The 18837-nt window shown below is 40.0% G+C and overlaps 1 protein-coding gene across 14 annotated transcripts in view; it reads left to right on the top strand.

Annotated features, from left to right (window-relative positions):
* Positions 1-18837, top strand: part of LOC149773691 (uncharacterized) — a 166198-nt gene that overhangs the window by 95218 nt on the left and 52143 nt on the right. For 13 of the 14 annotated variants that reach the window (XM_089946154.1, XM_089946166.1, XM_089946165.1 and 10 more), the window contains 2 exons: positions 599-943; positions 5110-5163. In XM_089946154.1, the coding sequence (XP_089802280.1) occupies positions 599-943; positions 5110-5163 (399 nt within the window). The remainder of the gene's footprint in view (positions 1-598; positions 944-5109; positions 5164-18837) is intronic. The other variant, XM_089946156.1, reaches the window with a different exon arrangement.

The following is an 18837-nucleotide window of genomic DNA, read 5'->3' as shown; positions in this document are numbered from 1 at the left end:
TCCATTTTTGTTTTCAGTTTTAGTATATACCATGATTACAGTACATAAACCTTTACTGATTTCAGCATTTTTTTTAGAACATTTGCTGTTCATGTTGAAGCAACATAATTATTAGGATAATATTCGGCCTGGGCCCTTTTTTCTTTCAGTCTGAATAATTCTGGTGCTTACATTACTGTTGGGAACTGATCAACAACAAGGATACTTATTTGGTAATTCGTGATCCATCGGTAATGGGTTTGACACCCATCCAGGTCAGCCTGGGTCATCTGCCATAGTTATGTTCTTGTAAAGGCACTTAGGTCCCACTTCCTCTGCATGATATAGCCAAAAATGGTAAAGTTCCATTAAAACAAAACAAAAAAATTACAGAAAGCAAAAATTGTACTGAATTGGATATATAAACATTTCAAGATTAAAGGCAATAAGGATGTCTTTCAAGCATCATTAAATGACAGTTGAGTAATAGTGCAGCTGCAGTTGATAATTGCTGTTTGGTTAGAGGAGTGGAAACATGAAGAAAAAAAAGAAGAAAAAAAATACTCTAAAGATTTAGTAGTGTGGATTTAGTGTAGCATTTTGACATGGTTAATTTCAGGAGGAGGCCAAAAAGCCAGAGCCTAAGAAGTTCCATTTCAGAAAGAAGAGTGAAGAGAAAAAGATAGAGAAAAAGAAAGTGGAAGAGAAAGAAAAAGATAAAAAGAAAGAGGAAGAGGAGAAAAAGAAAATGGAAGAGGAGAAAAAGAAAGTGGAAGAGAAAGAAAAAGATAAAAAGAAAGAGGAGGAAAAAGAGAAGAAAAAGAAAGAGGAGAAAAAGGAAGAAAAGAAGGAAGAAAAGAAATCCCCAATCAAGAGCTTCTTTGAGCGACTTTCAATACCAAAACGTTCAAAAGATTCACCCAACAAACAACAGGAGATGGAAAAGGATCAAACACCTTCAAAGGTTGGTTATTTGTACCATCTTCCTCATCTTCTCTTATTAGATGTATGTTTTATCATAAACCTGTTAACTGACATTAGATTAATAAAATATTCATGTTCAAACTTATTCTGACTGTTTCTGTTGGATTAAAAAAAAGAGATGAAAACGTTACTTAAATAAAGCACAAACTACATCAGATCAGCATGGATTAGCTGTCAAGCTGTCATGGAGTGCCAGTGGTAAAGCAATTTACTTCTTTTATTCATCATGACAGTCATATTTAAAAATGTTGTACTACTCTTCCTGTAGAAATGATTCTGCTGACTTGGAATTTTCACAAAAAGAATCTGACCTGCATTATATCTTTTATGGTGGCCATTTATGAAACATTTTTATGGCTATATCTCTTTAACCAATGGTCATAAAAAACTTTTTAATGGATGTAGTTGGTTCTGTTGGAAAATCATGCTGATCTGACCTCACAAAAACACTACAACAGTGGCCATCTTGAAAATGTTGCTGCATCTGCATACCAGAGACTTGTAAAAATGGTACTTGCAGCTAGCTCACTTGGTGCTTGGCTTTAAGAGGTTAGTGTTAGGACTAGTTGGCCTGGTGTCAGGATAATGTGACTGGGTGGGACATGATGCTACATGTCTCAAGCATGATTGCCAATGCTAGAAATCACTATAAACTGCCTCACTGCAGGGATCGTAATGACGTGACTGAAACATTCTTAAAGCTATGTTAAAAATCTAAATCACATTCACATGCACTTTACTGAATGGCTGGTTGTTTTGACATGGTTACCTTTGACACTTTACTTGCTATATGTTGTTTGTCTGAAATAAGAATGGTACTGATCTGACCTCACAAAATGACTGCCACAGTGGCCATCTTAAAAATCTTATTGCAGTTTCTCCTGAACAGACTGTTGTATCAGCATGGAATTTTAATTAAAATAATTCTTGCAGTATATAGTATGCCCAAAATGGTACGGATTCATGGTGGCGCACTGATTAATTTGAATTAAAGTAGGGAAGAAATGGACTTGTGGATTCCTACAACTACTTATTTCAGTAGAGTGTCAGACCCTTTGAGGGACTTGTTTATTTTGTTTTCTAAATGTTGTTATAAGTTTGTCAGTAAATAATATATGCAGAATTTTTAAAAAGGGAATTTTGTAAAGTTATTTTGGTATTTCCTTAGTAACTTAGATCAGATTTTCATATTTACACTATTGTACACATGTGGTTTTATCAGTTAGTTACTATGATTGGTTTAAAATTTCATGGCCTTATAAAAACTATATTCATCGATTCTAAAATAATGTAATTTGATCTACATCAATTAGGAGGTTTTGTAGCATTTGCATGCAGCTTTATCATACTCCGGTTTATGTTGGGAGTTTTGGCAAAATATGAACATATGGTTAGACATTCATTATTATTTGTTATTCTGATAGCTATCAACAGCTGTCCCATTTTTGTAATGCCATTCATTATAACACAGTTTTAAATATAATTGTCACGCTGCAGACCCAAATTGAGCAAATAAATATGTTATTCATTTAACAGAAGATTTGTGAAACGATGTTAAGCAGGTTGGGCTCCACCAACACTTGTAGTTACAGTCTGCATTTGTCCCTTGCCTTTATTGTATTGAGCCACGTAATTGCATTCAACTACTCCGAGATATTATACTAATTAACAAACTATAGGAAAGTCAAAAGTTGCAGTCAGTGCCAATTAAATGTGCTGGGTTGGCTTTTTGATCTGTGTACCCATAACACACCAGTCACCTGTCAGTATTTCTGAGCATCGTTAATTCCTCATGGAGCAATAAACAATTGCTAAAGGGTAAGCAAGTCTTCTTCAGCTTTCCCGTTTTTTTCTCTCATGATTGGCAAGCATTGACCTTCTGCACAATGAACTTTCCTTGTTCCATCACCAGACAGAAGGAGACTGTTCTTTTATTGTTCATTTGTATAATTTACCTTGAAAATAACTTCCATCACCTCTATAGGGTGTGACTGTTGGAACTACTTTTATACAAATTCTGTATGTGCACAACCAGTAAATGTGCACCTACATAGTAATACTTGTGACCTTCCTACAGGACATTTGGAAGCATATTAAGCTACATGGACCAGTAAGATGGCACTTCCTCACTTCCTACTTCTGTTGCCAATGGAGAAAAAGCAGTTAGTGTAATGGGATCAGCTCAGTTCAAGTTTCAGGACTTCAGGGTTGTCATACATGAATGGAATTTTTTATTGAGGTCACTTTTGGAAGATCCTGCTTATGTCATTCAGACATCATGAGATGAATTGTGTCTCTCGCTTGTGTCCTTCGCGGTGTTTGTCCCACTTATGTCATTCAGACATCATGAGATGAATTGTGTCTCTCGCTTGCGTCCTTCGCGGTGTTGGTAGTGAGTGATGTTTTTCAGAATGAATATTGACATTAGATGGCTTTCTCTGACATAAGTCATAACTAGATTAGAAATTAACATTGACCAGGATAGCTTGAAAACAGGATGCTCCTTCTGTAATGATTATCAAGAGATTTTGACCTACCAAATGCATAATAATTGTGGATTTCATAAAAAGAACTAAAAGTTTTAATATGCTATCTTTATTTTTATACATGCAATTATTTCATTAGTTTCATTTAATAATTAGCATTACATGACATTTAAATTTGTAGATGCAGTTGCCATATAAACTCACCTAAATGTTGAATCCAACTGCAAACTGCTCATACCCATCTTGCAGAATAGGGTCTGTGCAGAGTGTTAGGAGTAATTGATTCAATAAACAAAATTGAACTTGATCTGCTGGTGCAGTATGTGACAGCACATCAGGGTCTTTGTTGTTTGCAGTAGGACTCAACTTACAAGTGAGCATATGCAATATCATTATGCTACCTTTACATTTCCACATTTTACCCACCCCCATTTCATAAATAGTTGTACACTTCAAAGATGTTAATCTTAAGCGTGACAGGGTGATCCAGCAACATCAGGTGGTCTGCAGTAATGGACCTGTGATTACTGCACCGTAACAAGGGAGTTCTGTATATGGTTTATTGGTTTCTGCTGACAAGAGTAGCTCAAAAGATGCGTTTGTCCATCCATTTAATGTCAAATGACCAATGCACAAAAGTAGTGATTCACTCTTTTCACCAAAAAGTGCTATTGTGAACCTCAGTTCAAGTTCATTGTTGTACAAGTTATTATAATCATTATGCTATACATGGTCTGAGATGTAAATGTATGCATAATTTAACTGCGACTGTTGGAAAGTACTGGTCTTGGTCTGATGTACTGCTGACAGATCTAAATGATAGTGACAAGTGTTATTCACAGGACATTGCACCTAGTGAAAATATCAAATCTGTTTGCATTGATTCCTTTTTGTCCTTTGAACCAAAGTCTATTTGCAGTGCTCTAATTATTCCACATACAGGCATTGGCCTTTGTATTTTTGATTGAAGATGGTCCTTTGATCCTGTGTGGAGGAAAGTATCATTGATTATTTTATCAAAGAGGAGCCTGAGGTGTTAAACTTTCTCATGTTGTAAAACATTTATAATATTCATAGGGACATTAGTGTTTTCTTTGTGCATTGTGTATCCTTTGTCTAAATGTAAATGTGGCCTTTTTTGGACATCATAATAGTACTTAAAGAATGATTGACTGTAATGTTTAATCTTGAAAATATAATAAATTATTTTAGTTTTTGTTCATGTCTTAATATATGTACCACAAAGTCAGAATATTTATAAAGATTTGTGGAGAGTTCTTTTGCTCAACTTTTGGTACTGGACAACCAAAATTGTGTCACACTTACATTTTAGAATGTGCTTGATTTTTCAACCAACACTGAATAGTATTTGGAGTCATCAGAAGGAAAAAAGTAGTTTTTTTAAACAATGAAAGTGCATGGGCATGTCTTATAAAATGTTGTTTGTTTGTATATAGTTAAGTTGCTTGTTTGTTTGTATATAGTTAAGTTGCATATGCAGTTTCACTATGAAGTTTGGCTTACCAATGAAAAGTGCAGATGAATTTTTACGCAGTAGCTTTGTATTGATATTCATAGATTAATGAAAGGTTTGCAGTTATCCCATCTTGCATATGGTTAGTACAGTTTGTACTCACAGTTTTATGCACCCAATTTGCAGGTTGTTAAAAAGCCTAGTGCAACAGTTTCAGCTCCCATTCCCCCACCAAGGAAGGTCAGTGAAGAGAATTATATTTAATTTAACAGACTTACTGGAATACCTTTTTCCTTTCTCTTCCTGAAAGTGGTATCTTTTCAAGAAAAACTGTAACATTTGCATGTGGAGCAGCAGAGGGGGCGAATCGGACATTTTGTCCAATCGTTATTTTGCTTAATTATTACTTTCTGCACTCAACGATCTAGTGTCGTCAGCGCCTGGTAAAAAAAAAACGACGACGTCGTTGGGGGATCGTCCAAACGTCATTTGGTTTAATTAACACCTTCTGCGCGTTGATCCCCAGCGTCGTCAGCGTCCGGTAAGCACATCGACGACCGCGTCGATGTCATCGCCCCCTCTGCTGCTAAGTGGCTACTTGCAATTTAACCGAATATTTGGTCAAGTCCGATACGATATCGTGTCCGAGGATCATGTAAATTTATCGTTACAAATCCATGTGGGGTCGACTGAGCATGACTAAAAAAGTTTCGAAAACCATTAAAGTCCATGTCACCGCCGCACCATGTCTGCCAAATATTTCGTAGCGTGTGTGTATCAACGCCGTTGAATACAGCAAGAATATTACAGTTGTCTCTAATTACTTTTGGAATCTGAGTGTATCGTTGAGTGACATATATCACGTCAGTGTTTTTATGCCTGCCTCTGGAAAATATCCTAGCTGGGTTTTTTTGATTGTCTAACATAACATCATCGTACACGACTAGATTGTTAACGTCGCCATCAATATCATCAATACCTGGTGCATCATTGATATCTGTAATAAACTCAATAACATTTTTTTTAGCGATCGCTGATGCATTCTCGTTGAAATCTTTCAACACCTCGTAGCATCGTTGATCATCTACGCTAGGAGCAACCAAATACAACTTATCCCACTTCATCCATCTCATTATTAAATTGAGTAACAATTGCGTCTTGCCGGATCCAGATGGTCCGATGATAATCATCCGGATCGAGTTTGGTAACGCTGCAACATGCTTAACTGGTTCTCTTGTTTTAGTCGCCGAAAAATCAATTATATTCATATCTCTATACATAAATTATGGATCTATATTGTGTGAAGTGTAGAGTACGTACTGGCACAAATGATATGACAACCGCTACAACAAGAAATAACAGATCGGCCCTTACTGGCAAGTGTGTACAATGCGGTACAAAGAAATTTAGATTTATTTCTATTAGACCCGGAGATGTTTTAAAAAAAAGCGAGGAGGTGACATCGCAGCCAAGTTATCAAAACTCCCCGGAACACCGTGGGCAAAGTATCCAGGAGAAAAGCACCTCCCAGGATATAGCTACTGTGGCCCCGGAACACGATTAGATATCAGACTCGATGATCAAAATCAGCCCAAACCCGGTGAGTATCCAATAAACGCTATCGATAAAGCGTGTCATGCTCATGATGTTGCTTACAAAAGTAGCGATCTGCAACAGCGTCATATCGCGGATGTAAAATTAATTCACGCATTAAATGCTATTCCTGATAAATCCGTCAAAGAAAAATTGGCCTCATGGTTGGTAAAATCGGCTATGAAAGGTAAATTAATGATTGGCGCTTGTAATTAATAACAATCATCCAAGAAAAACGATGGAATCCATCTATTATTCTCCGAGAGGATACTGGAAGGGGAAGGCCGCAATTGGTAAGCTTGCAAGCGCTGCAAAGGTAACAAAGACCACTGCGGCTAATTGGTTATCCAAACAGGCTATATGGCAAATTTATTTACCACCGCCTAAACAAATCAACTTCTCGCGCTTTGATGTCAGCGTACCTAATGAAGTTCATCAGGCTGATATACTATTTCTGCCGCATGACAACGGTTACAAATACGCGCTAACCGTAGTTGATGTTGCGAGTCGATACAAACAAGCGGAGCCGTTAAAAACAAAGTCGGCAACTGAAGTAGCCGCTGCGTTTGAAAGAATTTATCGAAGAGGCCCTCTGCGCTGGCCAAATCTATTACAAGTTGATCCCGGTAGTGAATTTCGCGGCGCTGTTTTATCAACGCTGAAACATCATAGCGTCGCGATACGACGAGGTCATACTGCGCTACATCGTGATCAGGCAATTGTTGAACGATTCAATCGAACTCTCGCTGAACGGTTATTTGGATATCAATACGCGAAGGAATTCATCCAAGAAAAACGATCTCGTGAATGGGTTAAAAGGTTGCCAGGTGTAATTGCAGCGTTAAATAACGAGATTACCCGAGCAATCAACATGAAGCCCAGCGACGCGATTAAATACGAGTATATACCCGGAAAATCAAAAATAAATAGCGTTTCCAAGCCGATTCTTGGCGATGTCACTGTTAGATATCTATATGAACCAGGAGAGCTTGAAGGCGGTAAAAAAAGGGCTACCGATCCTATTTGGAGTGTTACCACACATAACATATCAACGATAACACGATCAACTGGTAGACCACCGATCTACAGACTGGATTCAACTGCTCCTCAGCGCGGATTTACACGCGAGCAACTACAAGTGATACCTAACGATACTCAATTGCCCCCACGTGGTCTTAACTAGCGCCGTTGCGTCTATTGCACTCAAGACAGGTCAACCTCACATTGTTTTTGACATGACCGAGACTGTTATCGATCCTATCCACGGTAAATTGGCGAGTGTCTTTATCCGAATAACGCCAACTCATTATACAATTGCAACTCGCGCAGTGATTATTCTGTTGTTGTCGTAGCGAGATTATTAATTCGGCATCAATATCAAAACGCCGCTGTTTTTTTTTATCCTGTTGGCGGTAACCCGAGAGTTTTCTATTAATGACGCTTGCATCGATAATGTCGTTGTCGTTGGTGACTCCGTCACTGACTTCGTCAACAACAATTCTTCGAAGCTGATTTATTCTCCGTACTCGGGACACTGCAAGATAGACTAGATTCGACCATTCGATGCGATTATCAACTATCCAAACAACTGTGTCCGTGATGGTTAGTCCCTGCGAGGAATGTATTGTCGTTGCGTATCCTAGCGTCCACGGGGATTTATCAGCACGTAGCGCGTCTTCGACGACGCTGATATCAACGAGCACAATATCATTCAGCACAAGAATTTGTTTTTCTGTCCGGCCCGGGATTTCAACTTCAATGTTCTGCCGCCGTGTGTCCGCGGGTCTATAACACAACGGCACTGGACGCGTTGGAAACTTTTCCTTATGCAACGTAAACAACTTCCGCTGAAGTGTGTCTCTGACTATCTTTCTACTCGCTACAATCAAATCGTTTGGTCTCCATGTTTCCCAGAATTCATTTAACGGCGTTTCCGGAATCACCTCGCGAATTATTTCACATTGAATTCTATCCGGCTGTAATCTGATTAGTTTTTTAACCTCGCGCAGTTGTTCATCAAGTGCTCGGTAATCAGTATCGGTTTCTTCATAATAGTCCACGAACCCGCTCAACCAATCATGTGGACCCTCGCCGACAAATGGTGGTGGTTGGCCATGGTCGCCACACATGATTACCGCTGTATTCGCGCGCAGCAACCACTCAAGAAACATTTGTAAAGTATCTAACGAAACAGTACATATCTCATCCCAGATGATAATGTCGGGAATAAATTTTTCACCCATTCGATCAGGAGTCCACTCACCGCCGCTGTATCGAAAAAAGCTGTGATAAGTAACGGCGTCAACATTTCGTTGTTTTATCTCTCGCGCTAGTCTATGAGTCGGTGTAAGCACGATTATACTTGCCCGCGTTCGAAATAATTCAATTGCCCGAGTCGTCTTTCCTGACCCGCCACAGCCGCTTAAATAAACCATCTTGTGTCTACAAATTGGATCAGAACACGATGGTGCATTAGACCATTCTGACAATTTATCACCGCGTAAGTAGTTGTTCTCAACGGTGACATCTGCTGACGGGGAATAATCGCGTCGTATTTCATTTTTAATTCTCCATGTACCCCAACTCTCGTCCGGACTAGTAAACTCGGCTACGTTTTCCTTATACGCTACGTCTATATAAAACGAATCAACGGCTACTCTAACCGCGGTATCGGGGAATCTATTTATCATCGAGAATAAATTGATAGCGGCATAACCCAGCATAGACGCCCTCAAATGTGGATACGCCGGGCTGTCTCCATCGCTGTAGGTAACAACTGTACCCAACCTCGTTCCATTGGACAAGAAAGCTGTTTTGCAGTTCACGTATCTATTTTTTGCCACTGCGTCCTTGATTACGAAATCATATTCTGCGTCATCTATAATCAGCCGTGAGCAATATCGTTTGTAGTCGTGGTTTTTTCCACCTTGTGTGAACTTACCAATTATTCTTCTACCGAGATCTTTTGCCTCGCGGTTTCGTTGGCTGAATATCTTTTTGGACCATTCGATGATATATTCCTCGTCGGCATCAATGTGTTTTCTGGATTCATCAATTATGCTATCTAGACGCTCTGGTTCTGGTAACCAGACTTCAGTCTGCGCCCGGTATGATATAATTGCGTCACTGACAATCAACGAAACTAGCATGCTACAATCAATCATATACCGTAGCAGCGCTATTGGCAGCCACTTCTTTTCATTCATGTGTCTACCGATCCAAATATAGCAACAGCGATGAAGTCCTGCCGCGAATTCAAATGATACTATGCGAGCGAATCCGGTTAAATCAAAATCAGGCAGTGGTCCATTAATAGCAACACGAGTCATTTCATGACTGGGGTGTCCAAATCGTTTGAAATACTCAGCGGCGGATCCATACCCGAGAAAACTCGCTGGATAACAGGCAACCATATCAACCGAGATCATAGCGTCGCGGTTGTATTCAGTGTTCCATAGTCCACCGTGATAGTATTCCAAACAACTGGATTGTACATCCGGTAGAAATTCCTTGCGCGTTGGTCTCCACGCATTTTTCCTTGCTGCAACATGAGCTACAACCGATGGAATCGTAAAACAATTTGTTAGCAGTTGTTCATCATGCTCCTCAAATTCTATGGCGGTTTTTTTCATCCTGTTGTGAAATGCTTCAGTGCGATATAATTCGCCGTTTGGTCTTACAAACTGATCAAAGGTATCCGCATCGTTTTCAGCGCTGCGAAGTAACCACACTGATACAGGGTCGTTTTTACACAAGTAGGCAATAGCATCAAATAGTTTCCTCTCCGCGAGAAAACCGTCCTTGGAGAATTGTTCTCCCAGGAATTCTTCGGGTATATACTTTACTGTTCTATCCCGTGGAAATATTGTGATCACGGGCGTCCATGCGTGTTCGTTATGATCAATAATTTTGATTGGGGCTCCCTTCGATTTATACTTCGATTCGTATAATACTTCACCGGTTATCGTTGTAATGGTTATTGGAAATCTCAGCGATGTTTCTAATCTCGCTATGTCGCTGATGGTCGCTCCACGCTCTTTTACGGTTAGTTCCCACTGGTTGATTTTGCTACGTCGTAAATCAGTCAATTTGTTTCCTCGACATGCATTTGTAAAATGCTCTATTATTCGTTCTGCTACACAATTTATCCCAGTTGACTGTTTCATCGGTTTCAGTTTTCCGATATCAGGTTTCTTATTTAACGGGTATATTCCATAAACAACTGCTGTTTCAGGATACGCTCGTTCATAGTATGGTTTGTCAATTCCGGTTAACAACCCCGGCTTGGAGTCGCGGCTGACAGTGACTGTTTTCTTGTCGCTGAGAACTGGTTCAAATTTATCACGTATGATCCAATCGCCTGATTCCACCCGGACAATGAATTTTACTCTGAAGAAATACCTTTTACCGTCAAGTTGTGATATTATCGTTACTGCGCGGTTGTCGTTCATGGTAGCATCAACAATGCCATCAATTCGAAATGTTGACCAACTATGAGATGCGCCATCACGCTTGAATTCATTGATACAATCGCGTATTTTACTCAACAGGGTTTTATCGTTTATTAACGCTTTTGGTGTGTCCTTGAGGACTCTATCGAGATTGAACTTAATATTTTTCCAGGGCTTAATTACTGCTAATCTCTCAAACTCATCCATATAATTAAAACAAGTATTTAAATGAAAGAATATAGTATAATGAATCACTGCAAATGGTTGATGATTGGGTCGACAACCCCGTGCAATAAATCATGTAGAGGTGAATTCTGCGGGTATCATTTACAAAGCGTTCGTAATGGTTCTCTTGGGCCCCCTCCCGTGCTTGGTTTGCCACGTCGGTGTAAGAGGAAAATCACAGTTGTGTATCAATTGTGGCGGAAAGCGATACAGGGAACTAAAACGCTATTACGATAAACGAATAAAAAACGCCGTCATCAACCCCACCGCCGACTTCGTCATCAAAACCCCCCAAGACTACGTTGAAAGATTCATAATTAAACCAAATAATAAATTAGACAAGTAGTATTATTATACAAATGGACCAAGAATTTCAGCCGCATCCCCTGCTCGTCAATTACGAGGCATCTCGCGACGGCATTGTTAGAAATCGTAGACTGAAGAAGCCGGTTGGATGGAAAAACAATCACGGATATTTGATGTTTACTGCTGGAGGGAAAAAATATCTCTGTCACAGAATCATCTATGAATGTTTCCACGGATTGATCAAAGATCGTCTCGTTATTGATCATATTGATGGATGTCCTCAAAATAACAGACTGTGTAATCTGCAAGCCATCTCTCAGAGTGAAAATAGTAAAAACGGCCAAACTGGTAAATGCTCAAAAAAAGCAAAAAGCGTAAAATCATTTGATACAACAACTCACGAGGAAAAAATATTTCAGTCGATGAATGAGGCAGGAAAATATTTCGATATTTGTAGAGCTTCAATACAATTTGTTGCAGAACGAGTATATCAAACAGCGATCTCAAAAAAGACGGGTCACAGAATTCGATTTTCATATATAACATCAAAGGGAGATAACTCGTTTTGTGATAGCGTCGCATGACAAGAGTTACGTCCCTTGAAGTCCAATTAATGTTGCGATTAATTAATCATTTTACGATGAAAACTAATGAAATACACGCTGTTATCTAACAGCTGTATTCTTTTTTTTAATGTTTTATTTGAGTATTTGGTTCCATTTAAATGCCGTGAAACACCATTAATAAGTATTTAAGGATTTAACGATTCAAGGGAATTCAAATTAACACACACCTTGTGACTGACGCCGCTGTATTAGTCACTTTATATATAAGATGACTCGTTATAAGCCTGGGGCTTTCGAAAGCCAATTCAACTAATCAAAACTAACCCACGCTCTTGACCCGGGCGTGTGGTTGTCTTTTGTTCACAATCATGCAACCGGGTTAATTTAATTGGGTTGCTTTTGATTGGTTGAATTGGCCGTAGAGTTCCGCCCCGCCGTTTTATGTTTGTGCTGTCTTGTGCCGTCCCATCATCCATCAATCATTTCATTGTAAATATATTCATCCTTAATTAAGTACATGTAGTGATGTCCCCCAAGCATATCTTCTGGGCGGTCTACGATGACGTTTGTCACCCTAGGCCTCCCTCTCGGAGATGTATGCTTTGGGGTTCCAAGATATGAATGTCCTTAATTAAGTATATGTATATGCCTGTAATCTGCCACAACACTCGAGTGGAGATCTACGGCATTGTACTGTCCATGTATGCCTGCAATCTGCCACAACACTCGAGTGGAGATCTACGGCATTGTACTGTCCATACAAAAAACGGGGTCAAAAATGACCCCCAATAATTTTATTAAAATTTTTGATATTAGAAATAAGATGTTTTATAAGAATAATGAATATCGAAGACATCAATAATATATTAGCCGAGATTTCAAAATTAAAAAATCAAGGAATTGAATTATCTGATGGTCTCGACAGTGAAAAAATATTATCCGATTATGAGATTATTAACGAACAGTCGAAACGGGGGCGTTTTACCCTGGCCCGCGAGTATTTTTTTATAAAACGATTACAACATACGATTAATGAGAACCTGTACCACAATGACGCAAATGCATTCATTGGACTATTTACTGCCGTTGAAATAATACGAAAAAAACTCGGACGTGTTTATGAACGACGCCGGGAGATTTCTAGTAAGATCAAAAACATTAGAAGGATTATAGACGAAAACTCCGTGGAGCCCCCGATGGTACACTCGGCGGAAAATTAGAAAATTGCGGATCAATTTACAATAATGGTAGGTGAATCACTTACTACTCGGCTAGCCAGAGAGCGACTAGCAGCGCTTAGAAAGTTTATACCGTTACGAGACAGAGTGAGAGAGAAACTTCAAACGCGACAACAAATGCAAACTGATTTTGCTGTTGGAAGTGAACAGTTATTTGCCCCGGTAACTAAAGCGACTAAGGATGTTACGGCGGTAACTGTACCCGTTCTTGGTGCGCTTGAAAAGATAGCGGCAGAGACAAAACAAACAAAAAGGTCTTTAGAAACACTCCCTGCAAAAATAGCGGCTGCTACAACACGGAGGCCACCACCACTCGCTATAACCGAACCACAAGAACCTTATGTTACAATGGCCGACGAGGAAGAACTAGGCGCTACTGCGAAAGAACCAGAAGAAGAAATACCAGAAGAAGAAATACCGGAAGAAGAAATACCGGAAGAAAAAGAAGGGAATATACCCCGTATTGTACTCAAGAAGAGCACAATAGATCAAATTAGAGACTTCAGCAACAGGGAAGAATTAATTAATTTTGCTGCCAACAATTTTGCTAAGAACATACGAGATAAGAAGCATATCAATAGCGGTTACGAGAAAAATATAAAGTCGTTAAAGGACTGGGCAAGAATAGTGTATTTAGCAAGTAAACATAAAGATGCATTACCACATCGTAGTAAATCCGATTACGACGCATTCCACAAGGAAGTTAAGAGTATAACACCAAAAAAAGGAAAAGGATACTCTGTTGGTAAAGAATCCTACGGCGTTACCTGTCCTAATAGTGTTCTCAGTGATATATCACGGCTGGAAGTACTAATCGGAGGAAAACGAGCCGGAAATAACTCTACGGAAATAATCAATGAGGCCGCTGATATTTGCAAGCGGTTATTTACAGGCGGTATTATGGACATTAATGCATATCGAACGCTCATAGACGAGCTCGTGGATGATTAATTGGAAAACTGGTGTTTTTAATAAGGATGATTATACACTACAACCATGATAAACCAGTACTCGTCTACGTGGTAAACTCGCGATTGCCTGTTTACCGTGCGTACTATGGAGATGGTCTCGGTAGCACCATTGCGGGGTTATTTACAAGAATGGCTCCAAAAGTAGCGCCGTTAGCCAAACAATTAGGAATGAAGGCTATTGATGTTATTCGTGATAAGGGTATTAGTGCCATTGGAGATGTTGCCGGAAAGGCGCTTTCAGCCGCGCGGGACAAACTAATGTCGTTGGTGAAATCCAAGAGATTCTCAAAAAGAAAACAGATGCCATCAACGACAGTGATGCCTGCAAATGTCAGTAAAGTAATAAATAACGCCGTGGAAGAAAAACTAGAGTCGTTGGCGACGACTCCGTCGTTGGCGACTTCGCCATCAGCCGATGCGGCAACCAACGCGCTCATGAACGCGATAGCGGGGAGTGGTTTAAATTCGAAGAATTTACGACGAAAAAATCGCAATTGAAAACATCAACATGATAAATAATAAAATGTTTGCGCGAACCGCTGATCCCGCGTTTGATATGGACGCCCCAGTGCACAGGGATGATTCTGTCCGTGATTATCAATATTATTCTTATTATGCAGCGCAACCCGACCTACGATCGCGAATTGAACTTCAGGTCCAAGATACCAGTAAATACTTTCTGCCGTGTGAAGCGTTTATCGAAATCGAGGGAGAACTCGTGACAAATGCCGCCGATAATGCACCATACGCAGATGACCCTCGTGTTCGAGTTGGTTTCGTCAACAACGGTATCATGGCGTTATTTGAGAGCGCCAGATATCTTATTGACGGGCGAGAAATTGAATCAATAGAACGCGAGGTTGATGTTGCAACAACGATAATTGGGTTGGCGAGATACTCGGATGATTATACAAGATCGGCGGGCCCATCTATAATGTTCGCAAAGGACTCCACCGATAACGCTGATCATATTCAGTACATTAACGTGCTGGTGGAAAAAGATACCGCAATTGATCAGGTTGAAGCAAATAACCCAGACCGCAGAGTAAAACCAGGCGCTAATTTCAATATTATAAAAAGTCTTAACGATAATTACAATATGGGATTCGCAACACGAGTAGGGATGTTGCAAGGACCACGCCGAAAGTTTTCATGCGCGATTCCACTTCATCACATATTTGGATTCTGCAGAAATGTCAGGAAGGTCATCTATGGGGCTAAGCATACAATTGCCCTGACGCGAAGGGGCGATGATAACAATGCAATATGGCATGCTGCTGGCGTCGCTGCCGGTAAAGTCATTTTAACTAAAATGGCATTGTGGATGCCGGTGCTGACTCCATCAGTTACCACGGAAGCACGATTGTTAGCATTTATGGAACAGGGAGGGAAATCGTTGTTGAGTTGGCTAGCGGTAACAACTGATGCTAAAGAGGATAACGTCGCCGATACGTTTACATGGCACCTAGCATCAAAACAGGGTGTTTCAGCCCCGCGTCATATATTCATAGCGCTACAGAATAGGGAACGATTGGGTAATCAAGAACGCAGCCATATGATATTTGATCGATTAGGAGTCATGGAGGTTTCGCTGAGAATAAACGGACAACAGGAACCATCCGAGGATATACAGCTTAATTACGGTGACAACCATGTCGCACGTGTGTATCATCGATTGCTGTCATATATGGGTCGTGATCAAAACGTCGACACTGGTTTGCAAATATCACAACTTGATTTTAAAAACCTGTATCCGATTTATTATTTTTCGCTGGAACATCTTGATTTAACGAGACAATCCGTCGTCGATATACACTTCCGAGCTCGTATAGCCCCGGCTGGTGTTAATTATAGAGCGGTTGCTGTCATTCTCAGCGATAAATCAATGCTGTTGGAAGGCGTTGGTGGACGAATGAGAATCGTTGATGCGCCAGTGGAAAACATGTAATTGAAAGCATAAACGCGTTTACAATAAAATGTCGTATAGTGTCGTCAGTGTAGAGTTGACTGATGGTCAAGTCAAGAAATTACGATCAAAATCGGCTAAACAATGCGGGACCACAATAACGCTGAAGCCGTCGCAGATGGCGGGTGGTAATCATAAGATATCGTTGACGGCGCGTCAAATAAAACATTTCAATGACGCGATGAAGAATAAAAAAGGTGTTCAAATAGATTTTTCCGCCGCAGCAATTAAAAACATGGAAAAGACCGGTGGGATATTTCCGCTGTTAGCTGCGATTCCGGCATTGATTGCCGCGGCCGCACCAGCAGTGGCTAAGGCGGCGGCGTTGGGGGCCGTTGGTACCGCGGCGGGGATGGCATTGAAGAAGGCAACCGGAAGAGGCTATAAAAAAAAACGACCCGTAGCCGGAAAGGGTCTAAGACTACCGGGAACCCCGTATTCATGGTACTCGGGAAAGGGTCTAAGACTACCGGGAACCGTTTATTGACTCCAATGTCTAATTTTGATTTAATAGACGCCGCAAACGCGCTAGCGATAAAAAACTTCAGAGGTGTTTTTATGAGGGATCAATTACCGGCGGCACCAAGGAATATTGAAACCGGCATAATTAACCTCGATGGATCCTCCGGAGCGGGAACTCATTGGGTTGCGTACGCGATTGATCCGCGTGCGATCGTCTATTTTGATTCATACGGGTTAGCCCCACCAAACGAATTCATGCGGTATATCCGGGCGTGTTCAGCCCGGGTTTTTTATTCCACGCTGCCAACACAGCGATTAAGTGACCCACCGATATGTGGCCGTGAGGTATTGAACGTACTTGCGGCGATTTCATCATCGCGAAAACCACCTCATGTGGTTGTAAACGAATACACTAGTGGGGTCGTAGAAGCTCAACGGATTTTAGAGAATAACATTTACAATAATAATGATTGATATTTGGGGACGATCGGTTTCGGCGCTGAAAGAATCCACGGAAACAGCCGCCACCGATGACATAAAAAAACTAATTGAGGATGAAATCGCTGATACGTTGAACTTAACCAGTGTTGACCCAGATGAAATAGTTGTATTTCAAGACCGCCAGGGTAAATTGAAATCCGGTAATGTGTCACTGAATGATGTTTTAATACGACAGCGTGATGCCGACGAGAACACTATCGCGCTGTATACCAGCGACGGACGACTCAAACCGGGTCGAAATATAGTGGAGATAGAGAGAATGATAGAATTAATCCGAGACGGTGGTATAAGGTTGAATAGATCAATAATCGAACTCGAAGGGCATGTGAAAACAACTATCGATAGATTTTTTGGGTACCCGATAGTATTCGAACCAAATCTTGCAACAATAAAAAATACTATTTTGGAGTTTACGACGCTGTCGGGCCAATTTTACACGTTACGAAAAAATGTTAACAGGATCGATGACAACTTTGATAAATTCCTTGGTAAAAAAAATACCAAGCCGGATGAAATCACAATAACTATAAATGATATCACTGCGTATGGACAGGAAATAGAAACAATCAAAACTGATGTTGCAACAAACAAAAAGGGTGTAGACGCGCATGAACGGGAAATAGAAATAATCGGCGCTAATGTTGCAACGATCATAAATAATGTAGACTCGCATGGACGGAAAATAGAAACAATCAAAACTGATGTTACAACGATCATAAATAATATAGACGCGCATACACAGGAAATAGGAATAATCAAAACTGATATTGAAGCGAACAAAAAGGGTGTGGACGCGCATACACAGGAAATAGGAACAATCAAAACTGACGTTGAAGCGAACAAAAAAAATGTAGACGCGTATTGGCGGGGAATAGGATTAATCAAAACTGATGTTGCAGCGAACAAAAAAGGTATAGACGTGCATACATATGAAATAGAAACAATCAAACTTGATGTTGCGGCGAACAAAAAAAGTATGACCGAGAATACACGGGAAATAGAAACAATCAAAACTAATGTTGTAACGATCATAAATAATGTAGACGTGCATAGACAGAGAATAGAAACAATTAACACTAATGCTATAGCGAGCAAAAAAAGTATAGACGTGCATGAAGGGGAAATAGAAGTACTCAAAATTAATGTTATAGCGAACAAAAAAAGTATAGACACGCATATACAGGAAATAAATACACTCATTACTAGGGTTGCAGCGAACAAAAAAGATGTGGACACGCATATACAGGAAATAGGAACGATTAAAACTGATGTTGAAGCGATTAAAGACGGACTACCGAGAGTAGCAGAGCAATTCGAAAAAATAAAAATCCCTCATGAGAACATCATCAACACAGTATACACAATTCGGCATGGATCATTCGATTGGACTCCTACACAGAATACAGTAAATATTACCGCAACTGTTAAGGGTATTTATCGATTGACACTGGTTTCAATGATGCAGTTTAATATATTATCGTCGAGTTCATCCGGGTTTAACAATACAATATCAACAATTATAGACAGGAACGCAACTGAACAGTTTACAATTTATGCCGTTGATAGAAATCTAGCCCGGGCAAACATTACATGGTATGTGGAATTTGCAGCGAATCTAAGTAATTAAAAACACTA

This window comes from Sinohyriopsis cumingii, unplaced genomic scaffold (genome assembly GCF_028554795.1).
Source record: "Sinohyriopsis cumingii isolate HCF-2022 unplaced genomic scaffold, ASM2855479v2 utg000622l, whole genome shotgun sequence".
Taxonomy (NCBI): Eukaryota; Metazoa; Mollusca; class Bivalvia; order Unionida; family Unionidae; genus Sinohyriopsis; species Sinohyriopsis cumingii.
This window is presented reverse-complemented; position numbering and strand designations above follow the sequence as displayed.